The 21,938-nt window shown below is 33.2% G+C and overlaps 2 protein-coding genes across 2 annotated transcripts; one reads left to right on the top strand and one right to left on the bottom strand.

Annotated features, from left to right (window-relative positions):
* Positions 1–9,375: 9,375 nt before the first annotated feature.
* On the bottom strand, positions 9,376–12,430 carry LOC123913411. Its single transcript, XM_045964142.1, has 9 exons — positions 12,285–12,430; positions 11,820–11,891; positions 11,439–11,690; positions 11,144–11,350; positions 10,964–11,056; positions 10,756–10,860; positions 10,323–10,665; positions 10,126–10,202; positions 9,376–9,806 (listed from the first exon to the last, which is right to left on the bottom strand). Exons 3-7 carry the CDS (start codon positions 11,574–11,576, stop codon positions 10,411–10,413), a joined length of 798 nt encoding a protein of 265 aa, XP_045820098.1. The 5' UTR covers positions 11,577–11,690; positions 11,820–11,891; positions 12,285–12,430; the 3' UTR covers positions 9,376–9,806; positions 10,126–10,202; positions 10,323–10,410.
* Positions 12,431–15,744: 3,314 nt separating this feature from the next.
* On the top strand, positions 15,745–19,990 carry LOC123914975. The gene is made up of 3 exons (XM_045966134.1): positions 15,745–16,630; positions 16,709–18,018; positions 19,319–19,990. Exons 1-3 carry the CDS (start codon positions 15,775–15,777, stop codon positions 19,988–19,990), a joined length of 2,838 nt encoding a protein of 945 aa, XP_045822090.1. The 5' UTR covers positions 15,745–15,774.
* The last annotated feature ends 1,948 nt before the right edge of the window (positions 19,991–21,938 follow it).

The raw sequence follows: 21,938 nt of genomic DNA, 5'->3' as shown, positions 1-21,938 counted from the left end.
TGAATGAACATTGTTGCTATGCAAAAATAATCTTTCTACACCTTTGTAAGCAATACATTTTCAAGAATACTATACTCATATTGCTATCAAAGTTTTTGTTAAGGGTTATTTTATCAAGTTAGATTTTCTCCATATGTCTTAGTCACATTTTTCAATGATCAATTTTATTTTGATATACCAAACGACAATTTTATTTTAAATTAACACTTGTCTTAATTTATGATCTCGTGATAAATATTTTAAAAAGTTCATGATCACATTGTTGATAAATATTTTTAAAATACAAGTCATGTTATGTGCTTAATGAAAAATTATCCTTAATGATCAATGAATAATTTTTGGAGTTAGTCTCTTAATTATCCTTCATGATAGACCAAAACTTTTAGAACAAGAAAAATGACATAAAACTCATAATTTTGATAAACCATTATATGTCATATTTGTTCTTACATAAGTCCGGCTTATAGTATACTTTTTTATGAAAACACATTTTTTCTATAAGTCTTTTATATGTGCACCGCTCTCAATTTAAAACTTTGGATGAATCCAATTTTGTTGCACATCTTGATTAGCCTATAGTTTGCTTAATTGATGATTAAGTAGAACTTTTTGAACATGGCTACTCAAAAATTGAGATTTTGTAAAAGATCATCCTTCAAAGGTTTTAAATGAATATCCATTTTTGTTGGATTTATTATTTGAAGGATTTTAACAAGAGAACATATGATTGGTCTTCATGAGAATAATTTGTGTGTCTACTCTCCATAAAATTAGAATTTGGTCTAAGAATAATAGTTCTTGCACATTATGTTCATAAACTCATATTTGACTTTTTTCTAAACTTATGTGTTTTGATCAGATGTTTTAACATAAAATCCTCTTGAATTTTTTGCTATAAAAAGGAAACATCTTCATCATAGAAATATTTGGAAAAGAGAGAAATCTATTTTTGACATGTTGTCAATTTACTCTGATTTCAAAGTTTTTTCGTTTGCGCTATTTTCTCTCTAATTTCAAAGTTTTTGGACAATTTTAAACTATATTAACTATGTTTTAAAAGAAAAAAGTTACCTCTACCCAAATTATTTTGAAACTTTTAGAGAATATTCATCTCATAAGATTTAGGGGGAGTTTTTCTAAATTTTGAGAAATTTTGTTTCTTTAGAACTTGCAATATCTTTGAGGTCAAAATCCTTTTTTAAATTGAGAATGTATAACATTATCTTTTAAAATCAAATATGTTTACATGTGATTTAACCATTATTCATGTTGTGATTGCAATATTTGATTAAAATGATTATTGATGATCATACATGCTATGTGCTTTAATGTTTAAATGCAAACTTGATAAGTTTGATATATGAATGAACTTCTCAACTTCATGCTCTATGTATGCAATGTTTCTTAATTTGAATCCTATCATTGCACTTCATATTTAAAATTACCCCCAATACTTTTTGATAGATGACAAAAGGGGGAGAGATATATATGATGGGAGAGAAATGTTAGATGAAACTAATTAATGAAGAATGTTATGAATTAACCTCTTGCATGTATTTAGGGGGAGTTTAATTAGAATGATAAGAATTAAACCCTTGCATGTGTTTAGGGGGAGCTTAATTGCATATCTACGAACATTCTTGCATTTGTTATTATTTCCATCCATAAAACATAAGATTTATTCAAAAGGTTTGTCATCATCAAAAAGGGGGAGATTGTTGAGGCAAAATCCATTTTAGTGTTTTAATGACAACAAACCTTATGGAATAAATGTTAAGTTTTATGAATGGTGATCTACTGATGTTTGCACTTGAGTTTTTGTTGAAAGATAGGTAATGACAAAAGTGGACAATCTAGAAGCCACTCACATCAACAAGTGCATTTTATATACTCAAGCAATGAAAGAATCGGAGTAGCATCAGATGATCATAACAATAGCATCACAAGCTTCATGAAGATTTTTAAAGGATGTTGTTTGAATCATAAGAGGTTTCATTTGAAGATTCAAACAAGAAAGCAAGTTTCATGGTTAATAGTCTTCCTCATCACCACATGGTTCACAATGAGCTTAAAGATTCAAGGAAGAATATGAAGATCATAGTTGATGGAAATACTTGCATCACAAGCTACACAAGAACATATTTGATGTTATCATGTCAAAACTCACATTGAGTTTTGTTACATGCTTTGAGGATTTACTACTACAATTAACATCAATGGAAATGATGCATATGTTGAAGATCTTCAAAACCTACTCAAAGTTTCATCTTAGCTTCTCAAGACAAGAATGATCTAAGAATGATTTTCCATGAATTTACAAAGGAGCTTATGCACCACAAGGCATAAAAGTTTCAATCATTGTCTAAGCTAGAAAATGATAATCCTCATGATGAGTACTCCCATGCCTCCACTAAAAGTATCTCAAAGTACTCAATGAACAAGCAACAATGTGTGCAAAACATCAAGAGGAATTGTGAAAGTTTTGCAGCAACATGAAGATCCCTCTTTAAGAAAATCTTGAGATACTGTTTCAAGAATGATCTGAGAACATTCTTAACAGACAGACTGCAGTTTTGATTATAAGCACGTTTTGGAATAAGTGCTTTCTGGTTTTCAAGTCAACTAAGGACAAAACAAATAAGCACTTTACAATGGATTTATGGACCAAATCTCTACAGAAGATAATCTCTTTTGGGATCAACAACATTTGATGGAATTTAAGTATATGCTTTCCTAGTCATAATTCATGCAATGAATTATAAGCTTGATCTTTCATGATCTTTTATGGTATTGATCATCCAATAAAAATACCTGATCAAATATCATAGACCAATCAGAATGCAACAACACATTGTGAACCATGAGTTATGATGTACTTGCAAAAAGACTATGTGGGAACATTCTTCAATGGTGTTGTCATACAAGTACATTTTTGTCTCACATGCCATGGTACTATTCCAGCTGTTTTATTCTCAAGCTAAGCCTATTTCTGAAGTGTCCTTAAGGCTAGTAAACAGCTGCACATCACAAAGGAAATAGAGATGAAGCTTCATCACAATTGGCTGGTGCAGTCAAGACTGTTTCAAGACTGATGCAAGACTGATCCTGCACACAGTTTTTCAAAACCATTTCCAACTGTCATAAGTCCTTTTCTGAGCATCCAAACGGCTATATCTGATACATGACAGTGGAAGGAAGTAAGAAACAACTCATATGTACTTGGTAACAGCTCACACACATTTGGATCTTATGGATCAAAGCCAAATGGAAATCAAGACTGGTTCAAGACTGATTCAAGAACGTTCCTGCACACAGTTTTGCAAAACCATCTCCAACTGTCATGAGTCCTTTTACTGAGGTTCCAAACGGCTATATCTGACCTCTGACATTAGAAGGATGCAGGAAACAACTCATTTGTACTTGCTTACAGCTCACACATATTTGGCTCTTGTGGATCAAAGCAAAATGAAGTTCAAGACTGTTCCAAGACTGAACAGAGAACCTGTCAAATATGCAGAAGTTGTCTGCTGCTTGTGGAGCACTGAGTAACAGCTCTTTTTTGCCCTCTAACTGATATACTTGAAGGCCAAGCTTCAACCTCAAGCAAGCATCTATAAAAAGGCAAGCAAATCCAAGAGAAAGAGCAAGAGTTCAAGCTAAAAACCATCAAATACTTATTTTTGTCTACAAGTCATAAAGCTCTTCTTTCATCACTCAAACTCAGGCTCTTCATTCACATCATATTTCTGAGTTTACTGAGTGTTTCTATTTGCTTCTCAAACAACCTTTGAGTTTCTACAAGCAAATTTCTCAAGAGACCACTTTTCAACATAACCCACTTTTGAGTGGTTGTATCTTTGTCTCTCAATTTTACCACTCACACTCCAGCTCTCTAACAACCTATTGGATCACAATATTACTGAGTGTATTGAGTGTATTTTGTATAAGCTTCTCAAACTAGTTTTGAGTTTGTGTATAAGCTTAGATCCAGAACAACTTCCTTTGTAAAAGAAGATGGCTCAAGTCAATACGTAACTATTGATTGAGTGACACCTCTGTAAGGCTGAGGTAGATCAAGCTTGTAGGGCTTAGAGGTTTTTGATCTTGTTTTAGATCAAAGAAGATTTGTATTTGAGATCGGTAGTATCTCAAGATCATAGTGAAAACTCACAGGCGTGGGGACTGGACTAGCCCAAGATTTGGGTGAACCAGTATAATCTTTGTGTGTGAATCTCTCTAACCTTTAACTCTTTATTTTCTGTAAACACGCATCACACGAAACACTTCATTTACAGTTACTTTGAAATTCTCACGCAGTTGAGATTGTTCTTAGAACAATCTGATTTTTAATTCACTAACATTTATCCAAGTATACACTTGAGATCAATTTAGTAGATTGCAGGATTAATTTTTAAAAGGGTCACAATTCAAACCCCCCCTTTCTTGTGACTATTTCTTCCACTTCATTATCATCATAATTGCCTCCCCAATCAGCATCAGTAAATGCTTGTAGTTTAAGATGATCCGGCTTTGTAAGTTTCAAGCTATGGTTAATGGTGAACTTGAGATACCTTAACACTCTTTTAAGTTGCTGAAGATGCAACTGAGTTGGTTGATGCATAAATTGTGACAATTTGTTTATTGCAAATGAGAGGTCTGGCCTAGTTAATGTTATGTATTGAAGTGCTCCAATAATGCTACGAAACATTTTTGAATCAGCAGGAGCTGAACCGTCATTCAGTTTGAGGGGCGTAGTCACACACAATGGAGTTGTAGTTGATTTAGCACCTGACATATTAAACTTATCCAAGAGTTCTCTAATGTAACCATGTTGTGATAATAGTAGACCAGATTTGATTGGTATAAGTTCTATGCCAAGAAAGTAATGAGGAAATCCAAGTTGTTTGAGAGAAAACTTTGTGGAAAGTTCTGTCATGAATTTACCTAAAAAAGTAGTGTTGTTACCTGTTAATAGTAAATCATCAACATAGACTAGCAAGAAGGCACATACTCCTTGTTTATTATAAATAAACAATGAGGGGTCACTTAAGCTTGTGGAGAAACCAACAGAAATCACAAATGTCTTGAGAGAATCATGCCATGCACGCGGTGCTTGTTTCAAACCATAAATGGCTTTTTTTAATTTACAAACATGATGTGGAAACTCAGAATGGACAAACCCCGGGGGCTGCTGCATATATACATCTTCATATAATTGTCCTTGTAGAAAGGCATTATTAACATCCATTTGATGTAAAGTCCATCCTTGGCCGAGAGCTATAGTAAGAACCACTTTAATTGTTTGTGGTTTTACAACCGGAGCAAAAGTTTCCTTGAAATCAAGACCCGGAGTTTGAGTGAATCCTTTTGCAACCAACCTCGCTTTATATCGTGCCACACTTCCATCCGGATTTCTTTTAATTCGGAACAACCATAAAGGAAATGATAATTGATTGATTTGTATTGCCAAAGTGATGGCTATAAATAGATACAAATTACAACTGTGACTCCAACTCATAAGGGAGCCTATTTGCCTATTATTAGGAACCGATAACAATAGGAATGCATAACTGTTTGTGCTATCAATAAGTATACTTATCTATGCTATTAATAAGGAAGCACCTTAATTCTAGTAACAATCTATATTATCTAATACTGCATACTATGATTACCACTATTAACCTTTGTAAGTTTTGAACATGAGGTTTGGTAGATGCATGTTTTTTTTGGATTATAAAGCGGGTTGTATGGGTTTGGCTAATTTGAGTAATTTCTTTTTGAAATAAATATGATTTGGTCAGCTCATGCTTGCCCTACACATGAGTTAGGCAGAAGTGAAAGGGCGAGAAATCCAATCCAAGATAATTCACATATTTATGGTGTGTTAGATATTCTCATTGGTCTAAAAGATTGGTCCCGCATAAAATAAGTTTTTGAAATTTTTATAAGTTAGAATTTGTCTCGTATATGATAATTAATTTTAAATTTATATAAGTTCGAAATTATCTCGTATAAAGTATTTTTTTAAAATAAAATTAAAATTTATAACTTGTCTCACATTTAATAAATATTCCTCAATTTTATCATTTAGAATTTATCTTGTATAGATAGTTAATTTGAAATTTATATAATTTAGAACTTATCCCGTATAAAATAAGTTTTTTCAAATTTTTATAATTTAGAGACGACATTAACAGAACTATCAAAGTTGTTATTCCCATTAATGTTCATTTACCATCACTGTTTATTTACTCTTTTATGATCATAGTCCTATATATGTGTGCGCGCGTGCGCACGTGCGTGCGTGCATGCGTGCGTCCTAAGTCGCGGTCAGGGGTATATTGGCAATTTCGTATGGCGCGCCCCAGAATCAGTAGGGTTGCAAAAGTAATTCTCTTTGAAAAATTAGGCCATTTAAAAAATTGGATATGGATCTCTAGGTTAACTAATTGATTTTCGTATTGGGATAACCTAACCATATGAGCCTGCTTAGTAAAAAGATTTTTCCATCTTAGATCAATACATAGAAAAATAATGGACACATACAAAATGAATATTCAAGGCAGTAAAAGTGGCATTATAAATTTTATGAATTTGTATAAATGTTTCTTTCGACCTAACCTTTGGTGGATTGCTGAAACTTGGGCAACAACCTTCCCTTTATATTTGGCCACTTACTTGCTGAAATTGGGCAACTCATCCTCATCTTCTCTCTCACGCCAATAACCCCTTTGCCTCATAAATAACCCATTTCTCTCAACTTAATAATCCTTACTTAATCTCTCACTCACTCACATCTCCCACTCACTCTCTCTGCTCCTTCATTCTTCTCCCGGATCACTCCTTCTCTGCTCCGTTCCATAATTTTACACGTTACATCATCCCTCAAAAGCAGAGCAAAAATTCCAACACCAACAACCTCCTTCAGGCTTCAATTCCTCTGTTTTTCACAAGTTTCAGTTCCAAAGGTAATATTAATATCTATCTCTGTCCCTGACACACTCTCCTCTCCTTTCAACCACAACCACAATGACATATTGGAAAAGAATTTTCTTAGGATTCCTCGTACTCCTAACCATTTCTCTACTATTTTTTTTCTTTAAATAAGAGGAGGTGGTCAAGACCTTAGGCAGCTCGACGAGCCTTGAATATATTTGGCAAAAATATGTTGTAAGATGTCAACTCGTAAGTGGATACTAATAGTTACTAATACCTCCCTCTTTGAACATGGATGGTCGACTAAATTATGTGAATTAAAAATTTGGTAATGCCAAAAATTATTAGTAATTTTTACTCCTTATTAGGGGTAAGATTATTCTTTTCTCTCGTAGACTTTTTTTGGGAACAAATCTAACAATCTTTTGTTTTTTTTTCTATGTTACTGTGTGAATCAATGTTGCCATGCTAAATTTATATAAGTTCGAAATTATCCCATATAAAGTATTTATTTTTTTAAAAAAAATTACAATTTATAACTTGTCTCACATTTAATAAATATTCCTCAATTTTATCATTTAGAATTTATCTTGTACAGATAGTTAATTTGAAATTTATATAAGTTAGAACTTATTCCGTATAAAATAAGTTTTTCAAATTTTTATAATTTAGAGACGACATTAACAGAACTATCAAAGTTGTTATTCCAATTAATGTTCATTTACCATCACTGTTTATTTACTCTTTTCCGATCATAGTACTATATATGTGTGCGTGCGTGCGCACGTGCGTGTGTGCATGCGTGCGTCCTTGCGTCCGTGCGTGTGAAACATGACAACTAATTGAACTTTGTTTTACATCCAAGGAACGATTTAAAGACTATCAATTTTACTCTTAAAGCTTAAATGCATAATCAATAGTATAATGTGCCACTATGCTTTTAGTTTTAGCATCGCAACATTGATTCACACAGTGACATAGAAAAAAAAACAAAAGATTGCAACAAATAAAAGAAAAAACACAAAAGTGGGATAAATAATAATAATAATAATAATAATAATAATAATAATAATAATAATAATAATAATAATAACTATCTCAATACATATGTTTGTTTTGCAGGAACAAATAAAATGAAAATTACATTCTAATTCAACTATAGACTCGCCTATGTTGTATGCTGATGGGAAGGCCATGAAATTCCTTCAGACGGAAGCGGCGCAGGGTTAGCAATGAATGTAGGAATCTCTTCTCCAGGCATTAAAATTGAAACCGAGAGTGGTAATGAGTGACCAAGTTCTCTCACAGGAGATTCAACATCACGGCGGTTCGGGTGCCGGTTAGGAAAAAAAGTTTGTAAAAAAGGTACACGGTGTTATCCCATATTTTAGCTCAAGGTAAAATATGTTATAATCTTCAGTTCCAAAGACATTTATTACCACAAAGACCTGTTAAAATGGCTTTAAATAGCCTTAGTCTTTAATGTCTTCAAGAACAAGAGAGATTATCTCTCTTATCGTTTAAATGAAGGTTAAGGGTAATGTCTTTAAGAACAAGAGAATTCTAATGGAAAAACTTCATAGCTCAAGACTGAAGAATGTTTCGATAGAAGCCAACGAATCGAAGTAGTCAGGAATTGTGGACTTAGAGCATTTTTCATCATTTAAGTGTGACTCGACTTCGACGGTTACAAAGGTTTAAGGCCTTGGTTCATTTCAAATGCAAAAGGACGCGTGGCTGAAGTTTAGTAGTTTAACGTTAGGGTAGACGTTACTTAGTTTTCTATAAATAGAAGTATGTATAGTCGAAATAGTGGTCACAATTCATTTACACAAAGTCTCAAACACTCAAAGTATCCATGTTAAGGCGAGAAACGAGTTACTCGAGAAAGATGTATGAATCGGTGAACATTTACATTTTCTTTGTAATTTTTACATTCACTACAAGAAAAAAGGTATTTTGCAGCGACATATGTCGTTGAGAAAAATACAAAGTTGTTGTAAAATGTGTTTTTCCCAGCGAAAATATTGTCGTTGCATGTCGTTGGTATAAGTGCTGTTGCAAAAAGTTTTGTAAGGACAATTAATGTCGCTACCATAACTAGTGTTTTTACAACAACAATGATTGTTGCCTTATATAACATAAATAATGACTATTGTCGCTACGAAAAGGTATTTTTGTCAACAACTAAAGTCGTTACAATAAATTATTTTTTGCCAACGAAATAAATCGTTGTTATATCTTTCATATCTCAACAACAAAAATAGTTGGAATAAATTTCCAACAATAAATGTCATTTAATATAACTGAAATTATATATTTTTGTTAATTTTATAAAGTACTAGCATCAATCACATTTCTAATTTAAACCGTCTTAACTATACAAAAAAAATAAAAATTACATTGTAATTTTTTCTAGCAAGAAACATAAACACAAATTAATATAATATTAAAATATAAAATATTGTAAATTATCCTTGTCTACATCAAAAATGAAAAAAATATAAATTATCTTGTTCTAATGAAAAGAAAAACTGAAACTGAATAGCCAAACAAGCCACACGCAGGTAGCGAAACACAAATACCATTGCTGACGGACAAAACCAAAGGCCCCAAAAACTAAAGCCAATGGAACACTAGACAAAATCTAAAAACTGCTAGCAAAACCAAAAAACAAAACGCAGACACGAACAAGAAGCAAACAACACCACTACAAATAAGAATTTCATGTCTTCCTCAAAGAAAGCAAACCATTGTAAGGCTAAGGGAACTGAACAACACAAGGGCCAAAATAGCAACAATCTCAATTCTTTTTTATATCTTTGCTTCGAACTTTTCTTTGTGAAGTAGTTGAAGCACCATTACTTGAACTGCAATTTCAACACAATCAAAAGTTATTAATTTAATATGTCATTTTCTACTATTTTTTTTTGCAAAGATAAAAAGGGCTAAAATATTAAAAACAAGAGAATGTCTAGTGAAATGTGATACATTCAGAAGCAATTCCAACTACAATCATTTTAGTACTAAATTTAGCTAAAATTATTCAATCCACCACACTCATTTCATATTAAAACAAGAAAATTTAACGTATAATATGACAGTTTTAATAACATAAGCAAACATCTCAATTCCAAATAAAATATTAAGAACACAAATGTATGTCAAAAGTTAGGAAATTTTACTTACGGTTTGTCTGTAGTCATGTTATTAGCTCTGTGATTAGATTCAGACTCTATATTCAGTGCACCGGAAGATTGTCCACCCTATATAAATATTCCAAATAGCACCCATAACATATTCAATATAATAAACTAATAGAATTCTATAATATGAACTACTAATTTATTATATTTTGTACCAAAAAGGACTATGTTTATACTTACTTGAAAATTCAGCATTTGGCGAAACATATTAGCCATTTTTGCTTCAACTTGTTTCTCCATTTCTTCTCCGATTTGTCTTTGACTCTCTTCAAACTTGTCTTTGAGTCTCTACATCTTTTAGTTTCATTTCCATATCATGCCTCTTTTCACACTCCTTTTTCAATTCTTCATGTAAACCTGTAACAGCTTTTCCCTTTTGTGGTTTAATTCCAGCTCCTAACCCACGACTATAACCCGATCTCTCTCCTACAACTGATTTAAAAGCAATATTTGCAAGCATGTCTTTATCACCGTCAACATGTTCGGCTGTTGCAAGTTCTGAACAAGCTTCTTCAACCTTTGTCTATTAAAAATATTAATTATAATTAGAAATAACAAATTAATCACAATTATATATGTTCTACAAATCACTTAGCACTTAAACATGACATACATGAATTTCCTTAGAAGCATCATCTTTCCATTCTCCATTGCTATTTGTGTGAGTCATTCGCCACAAGTCTTGAAAGTTGGGCTCTTTTTGAGTTTCAGGATCTCTCTATAAACAAATTTACATTATCACCAATTATAATTATCTATTAGTCGGCAATTCGGTGAACAATATACACACACAAAAAAAAGTTCATAACTTTATAGATTACCGCATCATAGCTCACAGCTTGAAATGACTTCCTTCCACATCTATGTTTAATAACTTGTTTTGCTTTATTTACTTTGTTCCTTTCACTGATTGCCTGAAAATAATACATAGAGAAATATAGTAATTGTTTACATTTAAAAGTAAATTGTCTAAATTTATAGTAGATTTAGTACAAACATACCTTATAGTCAGGACTTGAGAAATAATCTACCAAGAACTTCCAATCTTCTTCACTTATATCTTCTGGTTTGTGTTTCAAAGCTATCTCATTTGTGTTATATTGGCTAAAATGTTGATGAAATCTACATCTATGATTACGATAGAGTCTTTTAGCGGTCTCAAGAATAACATCATTATTATGTGTTGTATTATCAATGTCAAAAGTATCCTGCACTCAACAAATTAAAATAACACTATTGTAAGTTCTCCAAAGAAGAAATCAAATAAAATAAAAAATGTACAAGATTATAATTTACCAAAACTTTTGAAACTATCTTGTCAAGTTTAGCTTGTGGTATTTTTCCCCACTTTTTGACATTAAAAGGAGCATTCTTTAGGACAACGATTGAGACCTCAGTCACAAAATTTGCAGCTCCTGGTCCAACAGCTACCATTTTATCTGCTGGAATATCAACATGCAATTTTCCAGTAGCACTCTTCTTTTTCTTTTTTGAGACACCTAAGCCAATGGTTCTTCCTCTTCCATTTTTTTCTTGTATTTGTACAATCTATTGCATTTTTACCCAAAAGAGAAATTTATGAGAAGTATAATGTGATATTTTAAGATACTAAAATATAAGAACAAATAGTATATGAATAAGAAAAATTAAAGTTAAGCAAATTAAATAAGTAAGTACCTTGTTGACTTATAATAGCATTTGAAGAATTTGGAAGCTGATAATCTGGATCATGATTTGAGGGTGCCATAACTAAATAAAGTAAATGACAAAACATATAAAAAATCTTTTAGAAAAAAGAAACCCATAAAATATATGGTTGTGATGCAGAGAAAAGAAACAAGAAAAAAATAATAATAAACACGCAGAAAAAAAAGGACACAAGAAAACTGCACAGACATAATGAAATCCAAACTCAACTAGCCAATTCTTACTTAAACCCTTTCTTCAACCCTAGATTCGTTACTTAAATACCCAATTCTTCAACCCCTTTTATTGACAATCAAACAAAAAGAAACCCTATATTTTGATAGAGAGAAATCCAGCAGAAAAATTCCTAACAAACCCTATAAAGAAAAGATGCATTCAATCAAACATTTTACCAAGATTGATCAAGAGAAAAACGCAGCAAATCAAAGCTTGTACCTGTCGAAGAACAAAATAATTTCTATTTCCACTGATTTAGAAAGAAATTGAAAGGGGTTAATGATCTGATTATGAAAGAAGAGGGCTTTGTTAAGTTTTTGATTTATATAGATACTACTGGAGCTAGGAGTTCCCATTATGAAGATAATGGAACAGTTATTGTAGAGAAACTGCCCACAAAAATATTTCAGCGCTAAGAAATACCGCCAATGTTTTGGTCTAATTTTTCAATGCCGCCATCTATTTAGTTTTTGGATTTTTATCTATGATTTTTTTTTGGTGTTACCTAATATTTTTTTTTTTTTGTGTTTTGACTTTTAACTATAATGTCGATATTTTTGGGCATATGTTTCAAATTTATTTAATTTATTTCTTTTAGAATGATTTTTTTTAGAGATAATCTACTACTAATATATTAAAATTAATTTAATGTACTAAAAAAAAGATGATATGCTTTAAAATAGGAATAAAACAACAAAATAGAACAATATATATGGATAAAAATAGCAACAAAAGAGTTGATTATGATCAACTCAACAATCACACTAGCTTGTTCAAAAAAAAAAACTCAACAATCACACTAAAAAAAAAAAAGATAAATACAATAAAAAAATTATTTTTTTTTAAGAGAAAAGAATTATTATATGCTTAATATATATATATAAAGAAAGAATATAAGATAAAAAAAAAAAGATGATATGTTTCAAAATAGGAATAAAACAACAAAATAGAACAATATATATGCATAAAAATAGCAACAAAAGAGTTGATTATGATCAACTCAACAATCACACTAAAAAAAAAAAGATAAATACAATAAAAAAAATTATATTTTTTTTAAGAGAAAAGAATTATTATATGCTTAATATATATATATATATATATATATATATATATATATATATATATATATATATATATAGAACAATATATATGCATAAAAATAGCAACAAAAGAGTTGATTATGATCAACTCAACAATCACACTAAAAAAAAGAAGATAAATACAATAAAAAATTATATATTTTTTTAAGAGAAAAGAATTATTATATGCTTAAAAATAAGAATAAAATACGTCATAGGTAGGAATATAGAAATGAGAATAAAATAGTCAATTCTATCCCCAAAAAAAAAAGAACAAAATAGTCAATAAAAAATGATAGAAAAAATAAGACGAATATATCTAATAAAAGTCAATGACCCGTGCGAATGCACGAGGGTTTAAACAAATTATATATGAATCTATTCTCATATTTGAAGAGAATTTTGCTCTTTTAGTCAATTTTCTTCTATAAAATTAAGTTACGTATTAATTGTAGAACTTATTTAAAAGAGTGTTTAACTCTACTTCCTTTTAAGTGATGAGAAGTTTTAAGAAACTCAAGCCAAACAATAATAGCGGCAACAATGATGGTTGTTACAATAAGTAATTTTTTTCAGCGATGAGATTGTTGAAAAATAATAAAATTATTATAACAACTTAAATTAGTCATTGAAATATGTATATCAAAAAGTTGTATTATTTTTAGCAACAATAGTTATTGTTGGGATAAGTGATTTTTAACAACGATAATGAGATTGTTGAGAAAAAACAACTTATTACAAGGACTTAAATTAGTTGTTGCTATATGTACACTTAAAAATTACATTATTTCCAACAACAATAATTGTTATTGGGATAAGTCACTTTTCTCAACAATAATGAAATTGTTGAGAAAAAAAAAAACTTATGACAACAACTTAAATTAGTTGCTGCTATATGCATGTTTTTCTCAACAATTTAATTATCGCTGCAAAAAAGTCGCTGCTAAATATTTTATTTCTAGTAGTGTGACTCTCTTTCTAAGTAGAAACTTAATGCAGAAGCCTCTTCAAGTTACTTTATTTCATTCAGAAAAAAAAAGAAAACGAAAAAACTTTTCACTTCCAAAAATGGATGATGACAACAAAACCATCATAGAATCTAGACAAGAACTGATGGTTTCACCAACATCCGGTCAAAACCAAACTCTAAGAACTGCCTATTTTCTCACTCCTCCTTGCATTAAAGATTCTCATTTTCTTCCAACCCATTTCACCATTCCCTCTCAAACCACCACACATTTACCCTTAGAAGTTAGGTACAATGGATGGAGAAATCCACATGAAGAATGGATCAAATGGGTCAAAAATTAGTGTGTGTGTGTGGGTGCTTACTTGTAAACAACCATATGACTTGTACTCCTATATAAGGACTTGAGATGTGATGAATAAACCAGTGATTACCATTTGGAACCAACAACGGTTAACTTACTTAGTGCTATAGTTTGTCATTTTATTAATTTGTTTTTTTTTTAGTAAAATAGTAGTGGCATAAATATATGCTTTTACAACAAGTTTACAATGTTGTTGCAAAAAAAAGGTATTATTTTCAACGCTTTTAAGATGTTGTTGGGATAAACCTTTTTCCGTAGCAATAATAATATTGTTGCGAAAATAAACCTCTAATTGCAACGATATATAAATATAGTTGCTATATGTATAGTTTTACCAACAAGTTAATTGTCGTTGAAGAAAAGTCGCTGCTAAATGTATTTATTCTTGTAGTGATTCTAAATGCAAGTTTACTTTCTATAAGTCTTTACTTTCTAGAGCATTTACAAGTTCTGCATTCTATTAGTTCTCTCGTTCGAGTGAACTTACTTTGTTTGTATTTAACATATGTTTCAGAAATCAAACATATTGTTCTTTTGCAAAATAAGGATGTCTTTAAAGATAAACTTCCAAATTTCTTTTAATAAAATGCATGAACAATTGTCCCGAGATTTACTAGTTGATCTCTCAAGTAATTAATTTAAACTAGCGGTTGTTTACCAAAAATCAGTGTAAACAAATTGGCACGCCCGGTGGGACCGGTTGTTTTGTGCAATTTACATTTTTGAAAGAAGTTTATTTTCTAAAAATCCTTTTACAAATACTAAGACAGTTAGTATTTATAGTTTGTGTTTTGATTTTGTATGCATTTGAGAAGTGGTAAATCTTTACCAAATGTAACTAGTGTTAAATCTAGATCAAAAATGGTTAGGCCACCGAATAACAATCAAAACAATAACAACAATGTCCCAAATCCTGAAGGACAGCCAACGCAAGCGTCGATTAGTAACGCTACTGTCATGGCCCAAGGCTTTGGAACATCTGCTTCGAGCGTTCCTGCAGTCAGTTTTGGGAATATAGGGGTAACAATGCCCTCAACGAGTTCGACTGTATCTGGGTCGATATCTTCGTTAGTATCACATGGTATAGGGGGCAGTCAGCCTGGTGCTGAAGATGTGAGGAGCCCCATTCGATCATTTCTGTTGAACCAATCAGGATTAGGAATGCCAGAATCTCTAATGGCAGGCTTACATAATTCTAACCAAAATCCTGAAAGGAGTACCATGCCTTCCCCAGCAGTCTCTGTTGTGGGAAATAGGACCAGAGACATTGCCTTACAAAATTTAACCAATGTAACTATGATGTCCTTTCGACAACAAATGGACGAGAGTAATCATGAAATGGTTAATACTCTGACTTCGCAATTGGGAACTATTTTGAATCCCTTGATTAACAATACAAATAACAATTATCAGTTGTTAGCCCATCAAATGGGGCGAATTGCAGATTTCTTTGGTACTCCTGCAATGCCTAACCAAAACCTTCAGCCCATTCGAAACCAAACACAGGTTCAGAACCAAGGGTTTCATGTGAACAATGAAATTCCAAACAATCAAGTGCCACAAGTGGTACAAGAGGAACCACCGGCTCCAGTAGTGAACCATGTGCCAGAGCCTGAAGTAATTTTGGTTAATAGAAATCAGAATGCTGACGAAGTAGTTAGAAATGTGCAAAGAAATAATTTTGCGCAACAAGATAACTTGGCGAATTTAGTCGAAACTATCTTAACTCAAAACGGTTTCAATGTTGGCCTACATAGGCCTAACTTTATTTCCCCATTATCTGAGTATGTACTACAAACTGAATTGCCAAGGGGATGGAAAATTCCCAAATTCACAAAGTTTGCTGGGGACACAACTGAGTCAACAGTGGAACATGTGGCAAGATTTTTTGCTGAAGCAGGAAATTTGGCAGATAATGAAAATTTAAGGTTGAAATATTTCCCAAATTCCCTTACAAAAAATGCTTTCACTTGGTTCACAACTCTTCCCCCTCGTTCGATTCAGCATTGGACTCAATTGGAAAGGGCTTTCCATGAACAGTTTTATATGGGCCAATCTAAGATTAGTCTGAAGGAATTGGCCAGTGTGAGGAGAAAGACACCAGAGTCCATAGATGATTATCTGAATCGATTTAGGCTACTCAAGGCCAGATGTTTTACTCAAGTGCCTGAACATGAGTTAGTCGAAATGGCTGCTGGAGGCCTAGATTATTCAATTCGAAAGAAATTAGATACACAACATCTAAGAGACATGGCACAATTAGCAGATAGGGTAAGACAGGTCGAACGCCTTAAGGCTGAAAAGGCTAGATCATCAAAGTTTCAAAAGAGGGAAAAGATTGCTTATGTCGAAACTATGGATGATGATGATGAGGAATATGTAATAAACTATGGAGACATAGAGGATAATGAAATTAATGTGGCCGAACTAAAACCTGGCCCTCCTTATGTCTGTAAATTATTAAAACCTTCGAATGGAAAAAATCCTGTCGAACCTAAGAATGATAAATTTGTTGCTAAAACTTATTCATTTGACATAACTAAATGTGATGAAATATTCGATTTATTGGTTACTGATGGCCAAATTATTGTTCCAAAGGGATTGAAAGTGTCTCCCCTTGAACAACAAAAGAAAAGAGGTTTTTGCAAGTTTCATAATTTTTTGGGTCATAAAACCTCACAATGTGTTCTTTTCAGGGATCTGGTTCAAAAGGCTTTGAAAGATGGAAGGTTGAAGTTTGGAGAGAAATCCAGACAACAGATGAAAATTGACGAAGATCCACTACAAATATCAGATGCTTCCTATGTGGAACCGGTCGAATGCTTGATGATCGATGCCATGGACTTATCAGGAGGCGCTCAATTGGTTTCTATTCCAGAGAATGAATATTACGAGAAAATGAAAGTAGTATATCCTGGGGCTGAAGAGGAACTGATTGACTTTCTGCAAAGGTGTAAGCTTAACAAGTCCGAAGTTATGCTTTGCCCAAGGTGCAGTTCCGTATTCGACAAGAAGGCTACTGAGGGCCTCAACAAGTTTATACCATTCAGAAGAAACAAAGAGAATTGGCCAAAATCAAGGCCAATGAAAAGACAGAACATGGTGCATGCCAAACCAATACATCAAAGGTTGGGCAACCCAAATACTTTTGTGCCATCCAACAACTCACCAATGAACAAATGGGTTCATGGTCATACAGCAAACTTTGTCAGAAATTCTGTTGACAAGGGAAGTTCAAGTAAGGATCATTCGAGTCATTCTGTTGATTCGAAGAAGTATTCTTACAGAAACAATTACAAGGGAAAGAATCCCATGACCCGCACACAATGGCGTAGGCATCAGCGCCAACAAAGACTCTCCCTTCAAGAGGCGCAAAAAACTGAAGACAACAAAGGAAAACAGGTTGTCGAAGTGACCAGAAGGCCTCTGAAAGAAAGATTGACTCAACCAGAGGATGTTCGAAAGGTTGAGAATGAGTTCGAAGGGGAGAACATGGAAGATGAGGATCTCCTTGATTCAGATCCCGAGTTTGATGTGCTGGTGAATGATCACGGTCGTTTCGTGGTCAAATAATAATTTAAATAAAAAGTAATACAAGGCAGTTGACCTTGGTCGTATCTGAAGACTCACAATCGGTTTATCTATATTAGAAACAATTCAAAAACTGTAAATTATGGGGGGGGGTTTGGTTTGTTAACAGAACGTAAGAAAAATGTGAAATTTAATTGATTTAAAACGATCAATTCATTGGCTTTAGGTAACTCGTTCTTGATTCTATCATATGGTTCACAAAGAATAAATTCGTTATATGCTTATGTTCTGGTTGATTTATAAAACCGAATTAAACAAGCGTTACCAATTTTATACGAATTCCATTCAAACAAGCGTCAAATGCGTTCAACTAATCATAGGCAATAGTAAACAAGCGTTACTAATGACAGAATAATATCCTTACTGAATTCGATCAACACTTTTTGCTAAGCGCTCAAAGTTTATGTCAATTCCTATTCAATGTAATCTATGCAAGCGATACACTAATTGAATAACACGGTGCGAATCGAATTAAAGTGATTAAGCATCATTATAATTCAACTTCATACTGAAATAAAGAACATGGGAATGACATAACAGAACATAAATATGAAACGGAATTTGCTATTAAAACAGACCTCAAGAATTTAAAACGAGTTCCTTGCACCAACGAATTGAAAGAAAGATTTAGTTCTCCATGTAAGTGGTGGCTGCTCTAGGGTTTTCTAATTTCCGTGAACAGTGAATGAAAATAACCCTAGCTGCCTTTTTTCGGTTTAAATAATACATGGAACGGGCCTTAAAACAATTGGGCCGAAAAATACAAAGTTGTGCTGAATTAAATTCGTCTGGAACATAAACTCAATTATTTGACACACTTGCGCTCCGAACTGGGTTTTGGCCTCAACATGAAAGTCGTAGCTCTTGATCTCAGCTTTCCAACGCATCTTCCCGCGCCTCAATCCGATATTTGTAACTCCAGTTATGACCTGCGGACCGGAAGGGTGTCAAAGTGCTATTTATTCATAAATTAAGTGCGAAAATAAAATAGAGTTAGAAATAAACTTAAATATAAAAACACCTTAAAATAGTGAAAATAGTAAATTAAACCATAGGAATACACTAGTACAATAGTAGAAGAATGTGCATTAAAATGCACTGATCAGTGAACGTAGTTTCGATCCTCCCTGCTGAATATGACGTGTGGTCAGAAGTGACTGAAGGGGAGGATGAGTTCGATGAGTCTGAATTGGCTTTGCACAAGCCAATGTGTTATTATGTAATGAATAATGGCTGTTTAGAGGAACAGACGGCCAATTTTGAGAGGCCAACTGAGGGAATGAAGAATCATTTGAAACCCCTCTTTATTCAGGCCAAAGTAAATAACGTGGGGGTCAACAAAGTGTTGATTGATGGAGGAGCAGCAGTAAACCTGATGCCAGAATTCATGATTACTAAGATTGGTAAATTTTCTACTGACTTGCACCCTCACAACATCGTTCTTTCGAATTACGAAGGTGAGACTGGTTTCTCGCTGGGGGCAATTCAAGTCGATGTGGCAGTTGGCAGCACTGTTAGGCCAACTCTGTTTTTGGTTGTAGCATCGAAGGCCAATTATAATCTGCTTCTAGGAAGGGAGTGGATACATGGTGTTGGAGCAGTGCCTTCGACTCTCCATCAGAGGGTGAGTATTTGGAGAGAAGATGGTGTGGTAGAAAATATCGAAGCCGATCAAAGTTATTTTAGGGCTGAGACACACCACATAACTAAGCATTCATTTGATAAGAAGTTGGCGAACATATCGCCATGCACTGAACAGGGATATGCCTATGCCCCTGCTGATAATGTCTACCATTCTGTCAAATTGGATCCAACTCATGGATTCATTTGGGAGAGAGAGGAGATAGATGATGGTCCACATGTGGATGAAGGCAAAGTCCGCCCAACTGGGTGGGACCTTGAAGAATACTACGATGACTAAGCCCAATGCTTGGGCCAAAATTTCGGCTTATATGGCCGAAAACAAGATAAAAATGGCTTTAGAAGCCACAATGCTGCAAGAAAATATGGCTGTCGAAGCCAATAACTGTGAAAATGGCAAAATATTGCCAATGACTCAAAAATTGGACTGCATCTATGATGAAGAACCATTAGGATTTGAAAAAGATCCTTCCAGTTCCAGTCAAAAGATGCAGGCCCAAGACCCTTTGGAGGAAATAGATATTGGAGATGGCTCGATCAAGAGGCCAACGTATATAAGTGCTAATATCCCAAAGGACTTGCGTGATAGACTGGTTGAACTCCTTAAAGAGTTCAAAGATTGTTTTGCTTGGGATTATGATGAAATGCCAGGTTTAAACAGAAATTTGGTCGAACACAGATTACCCATTCGACCAGACAAGAAACCAGTTAAACAATCACCAAGAAGATTTGCACCAGAAATCCTATCTAAGATCAAGGAGGAAATCGAAAGGCTGCTGAGAAGCAAGTTCATCCGGACTGCCAGGTACGTCGAATGGTTAGCAAATATAGTTCCTGTCATTAAGAAAAATGGTTCTCTTAGAATATGTATAGATTTTAGGGACTTAAATAATGCTACCCCTAAAGATGAATATTCGATGCCTGTAGCAGAAATGCTAATAGATTCAGCAGCAGGGTTCGAATATCTTAGCATGTTAGATGGATATTCTGGTTATAACCAAATTTTTATCGCTGAGGAAGATGTGGCAAAAACAGCTTTTCGATGCCCAGGGGCTTTGGGTACCTATGAATGGGTCGTAATGCCATTTGGATTGAAAAATGCTGGAGCCACATACCAAAGAGCAATGAACTCAATTTTCCATGATTTTATAGATACTTTTATGCAAGTATATATTGATGATATTATTGTTAAATCATCATCACAAAATGATCATTTGGTTTGTTTAAAAAAGTCATTCGAAAGAATGAGGAAATATGGATTGAAAATGAATCCATTGAAATGTGCTTTTTGTGTACATGCAGGAGATTTCCTTGGGTTTGTGGTGCATAAAAAAGGCATTGAGATAAACCAAAACAAGACAAAAGCGATTTTGGAGACTAACCCTCCAACAAACAAAAAGCAACTTCAATCCTTGTTGGGAAAAATCAACTTTCTGAGAAGATTCATTTCGAATCTAAGTGGTAAAGCTCAAGCTTTTTCACCATTGCTTCGACTCAAGAAAGAAGATGTTTTTACTTGGGGGCAGGATCAGCAAGAAGCATTTGATGAAATCAAAGAATACTTGTCTAATCCTCCAACTCTGATGCCACCAATTAGAAATAAGTTTATGAAGTTGTATATTTCAGCATCCGATACCACATTAGGTAGTATGTTAGCCCAAGAGGACGAAAGTGGCAAAGCTCTATTTATAGCCATTCTTGGATTAAGACAAAATTTAATTAAAAAGGAATAAATGCTAAAAAAGCGCTTTTTGTCCGTTCCGATTCAACTTCTCAAGCTGACGCGTGTCCCACTACTCAAAAAATGGTGCAGAACGTGACAGTTTTGTAAGAACCGAAGCGGTTGCCTTTTAAATGCCATGACATCATCAATTCGAAATAAAGGGATGGCGTTTGGAAATACAGAGGTACTTTGAAAAATGCCAATCTCTTATTTCATTCGAATCATTCAAATCGAAATAGGCATTTTTGGGGGCAATTTGTTATCCCATATTTTAGCTCAAGGTAAAATATGTTATAATCTTCAGTTCCAAAGACATTTATTACCACAAAAACCTGTTAAAATGGCTTTAAATAGCCTTAGTCTTTAATGTCTTCAAGAACAAGAGAGATTATCTCTCTTATTGTTTAAATGAAGGTTAAGGGTAATGTCTTTAAGAACAAGAGAATTCTAATGGAAAAACTTCATAGCTCAAGACTGAAGAATGTTTCGATAGAAGCCAACGAAT

Source organism: Trifolium pratense, linkage group LG3, assembly GCF_020283565.1.
Source record: "Trifolium pratense cultivar HEN17-A07 linkage group LG3, ARS_RC_1.1, whole genome shotgun sequence".
NCBI lineage: Eukaryota > Viridiplantae > Streptophyta > Magnoliopsida > Fabales > Fabaceae > Trifolium > Trifolium pratense.
Note: the sequence above shows the minus strand (reverse complement) of the source record. Positions and strands in the feature narration are given on the sequence as shown.

Excerpts from the sequence above, each read along its gene's own strand:
- LOC123913411 (XM_045964142.1), bottom strand. The coding sequence starts at position 11,576 with ATGGTAGCTGTTGGACCAGGAGCTGCAAATTTTGTGACTGAGGTCTCA. Across the intron at positions 11,351-11,438 it reads AGATAGTTTCAAAAGTTTTG|GATACTTTTGACATTGATAA; the intron begins GTAAATTATAAT and ends TGTTGAGTGCAG. Across the intron at positions 10,666-10,755 it reads ATGCTTCTAAGGAAATTCAT|ACAAAGGTTGAAGAAGCTTG; the intron begins GTATGTCATGTT and ends TATTTTTAATAG.
- LOC123914975 (XM_045966134.1), top strand. The coding sequence starts at position 15,775 with ATGATGTCCTTTCGACAACAAATGGACGAGAGTAATCATGAAATGGTT. Across the intron at positions 16,631-16,708 it reads TAGGCTACTCAAGGCCAGAT|ATACACAACATCTAAGAGAC; the intron begins GTTTTACTCAAG and ends GAAAGAAATTAG. Across the intron at positions 18,019-19,318 it reads ATCCCGAGTTTGATGTGCTG|ACGGCCAATTTTGAGAGGCC; the intron begins GTGAATGATCAC and ends TTAGAGGAACAG.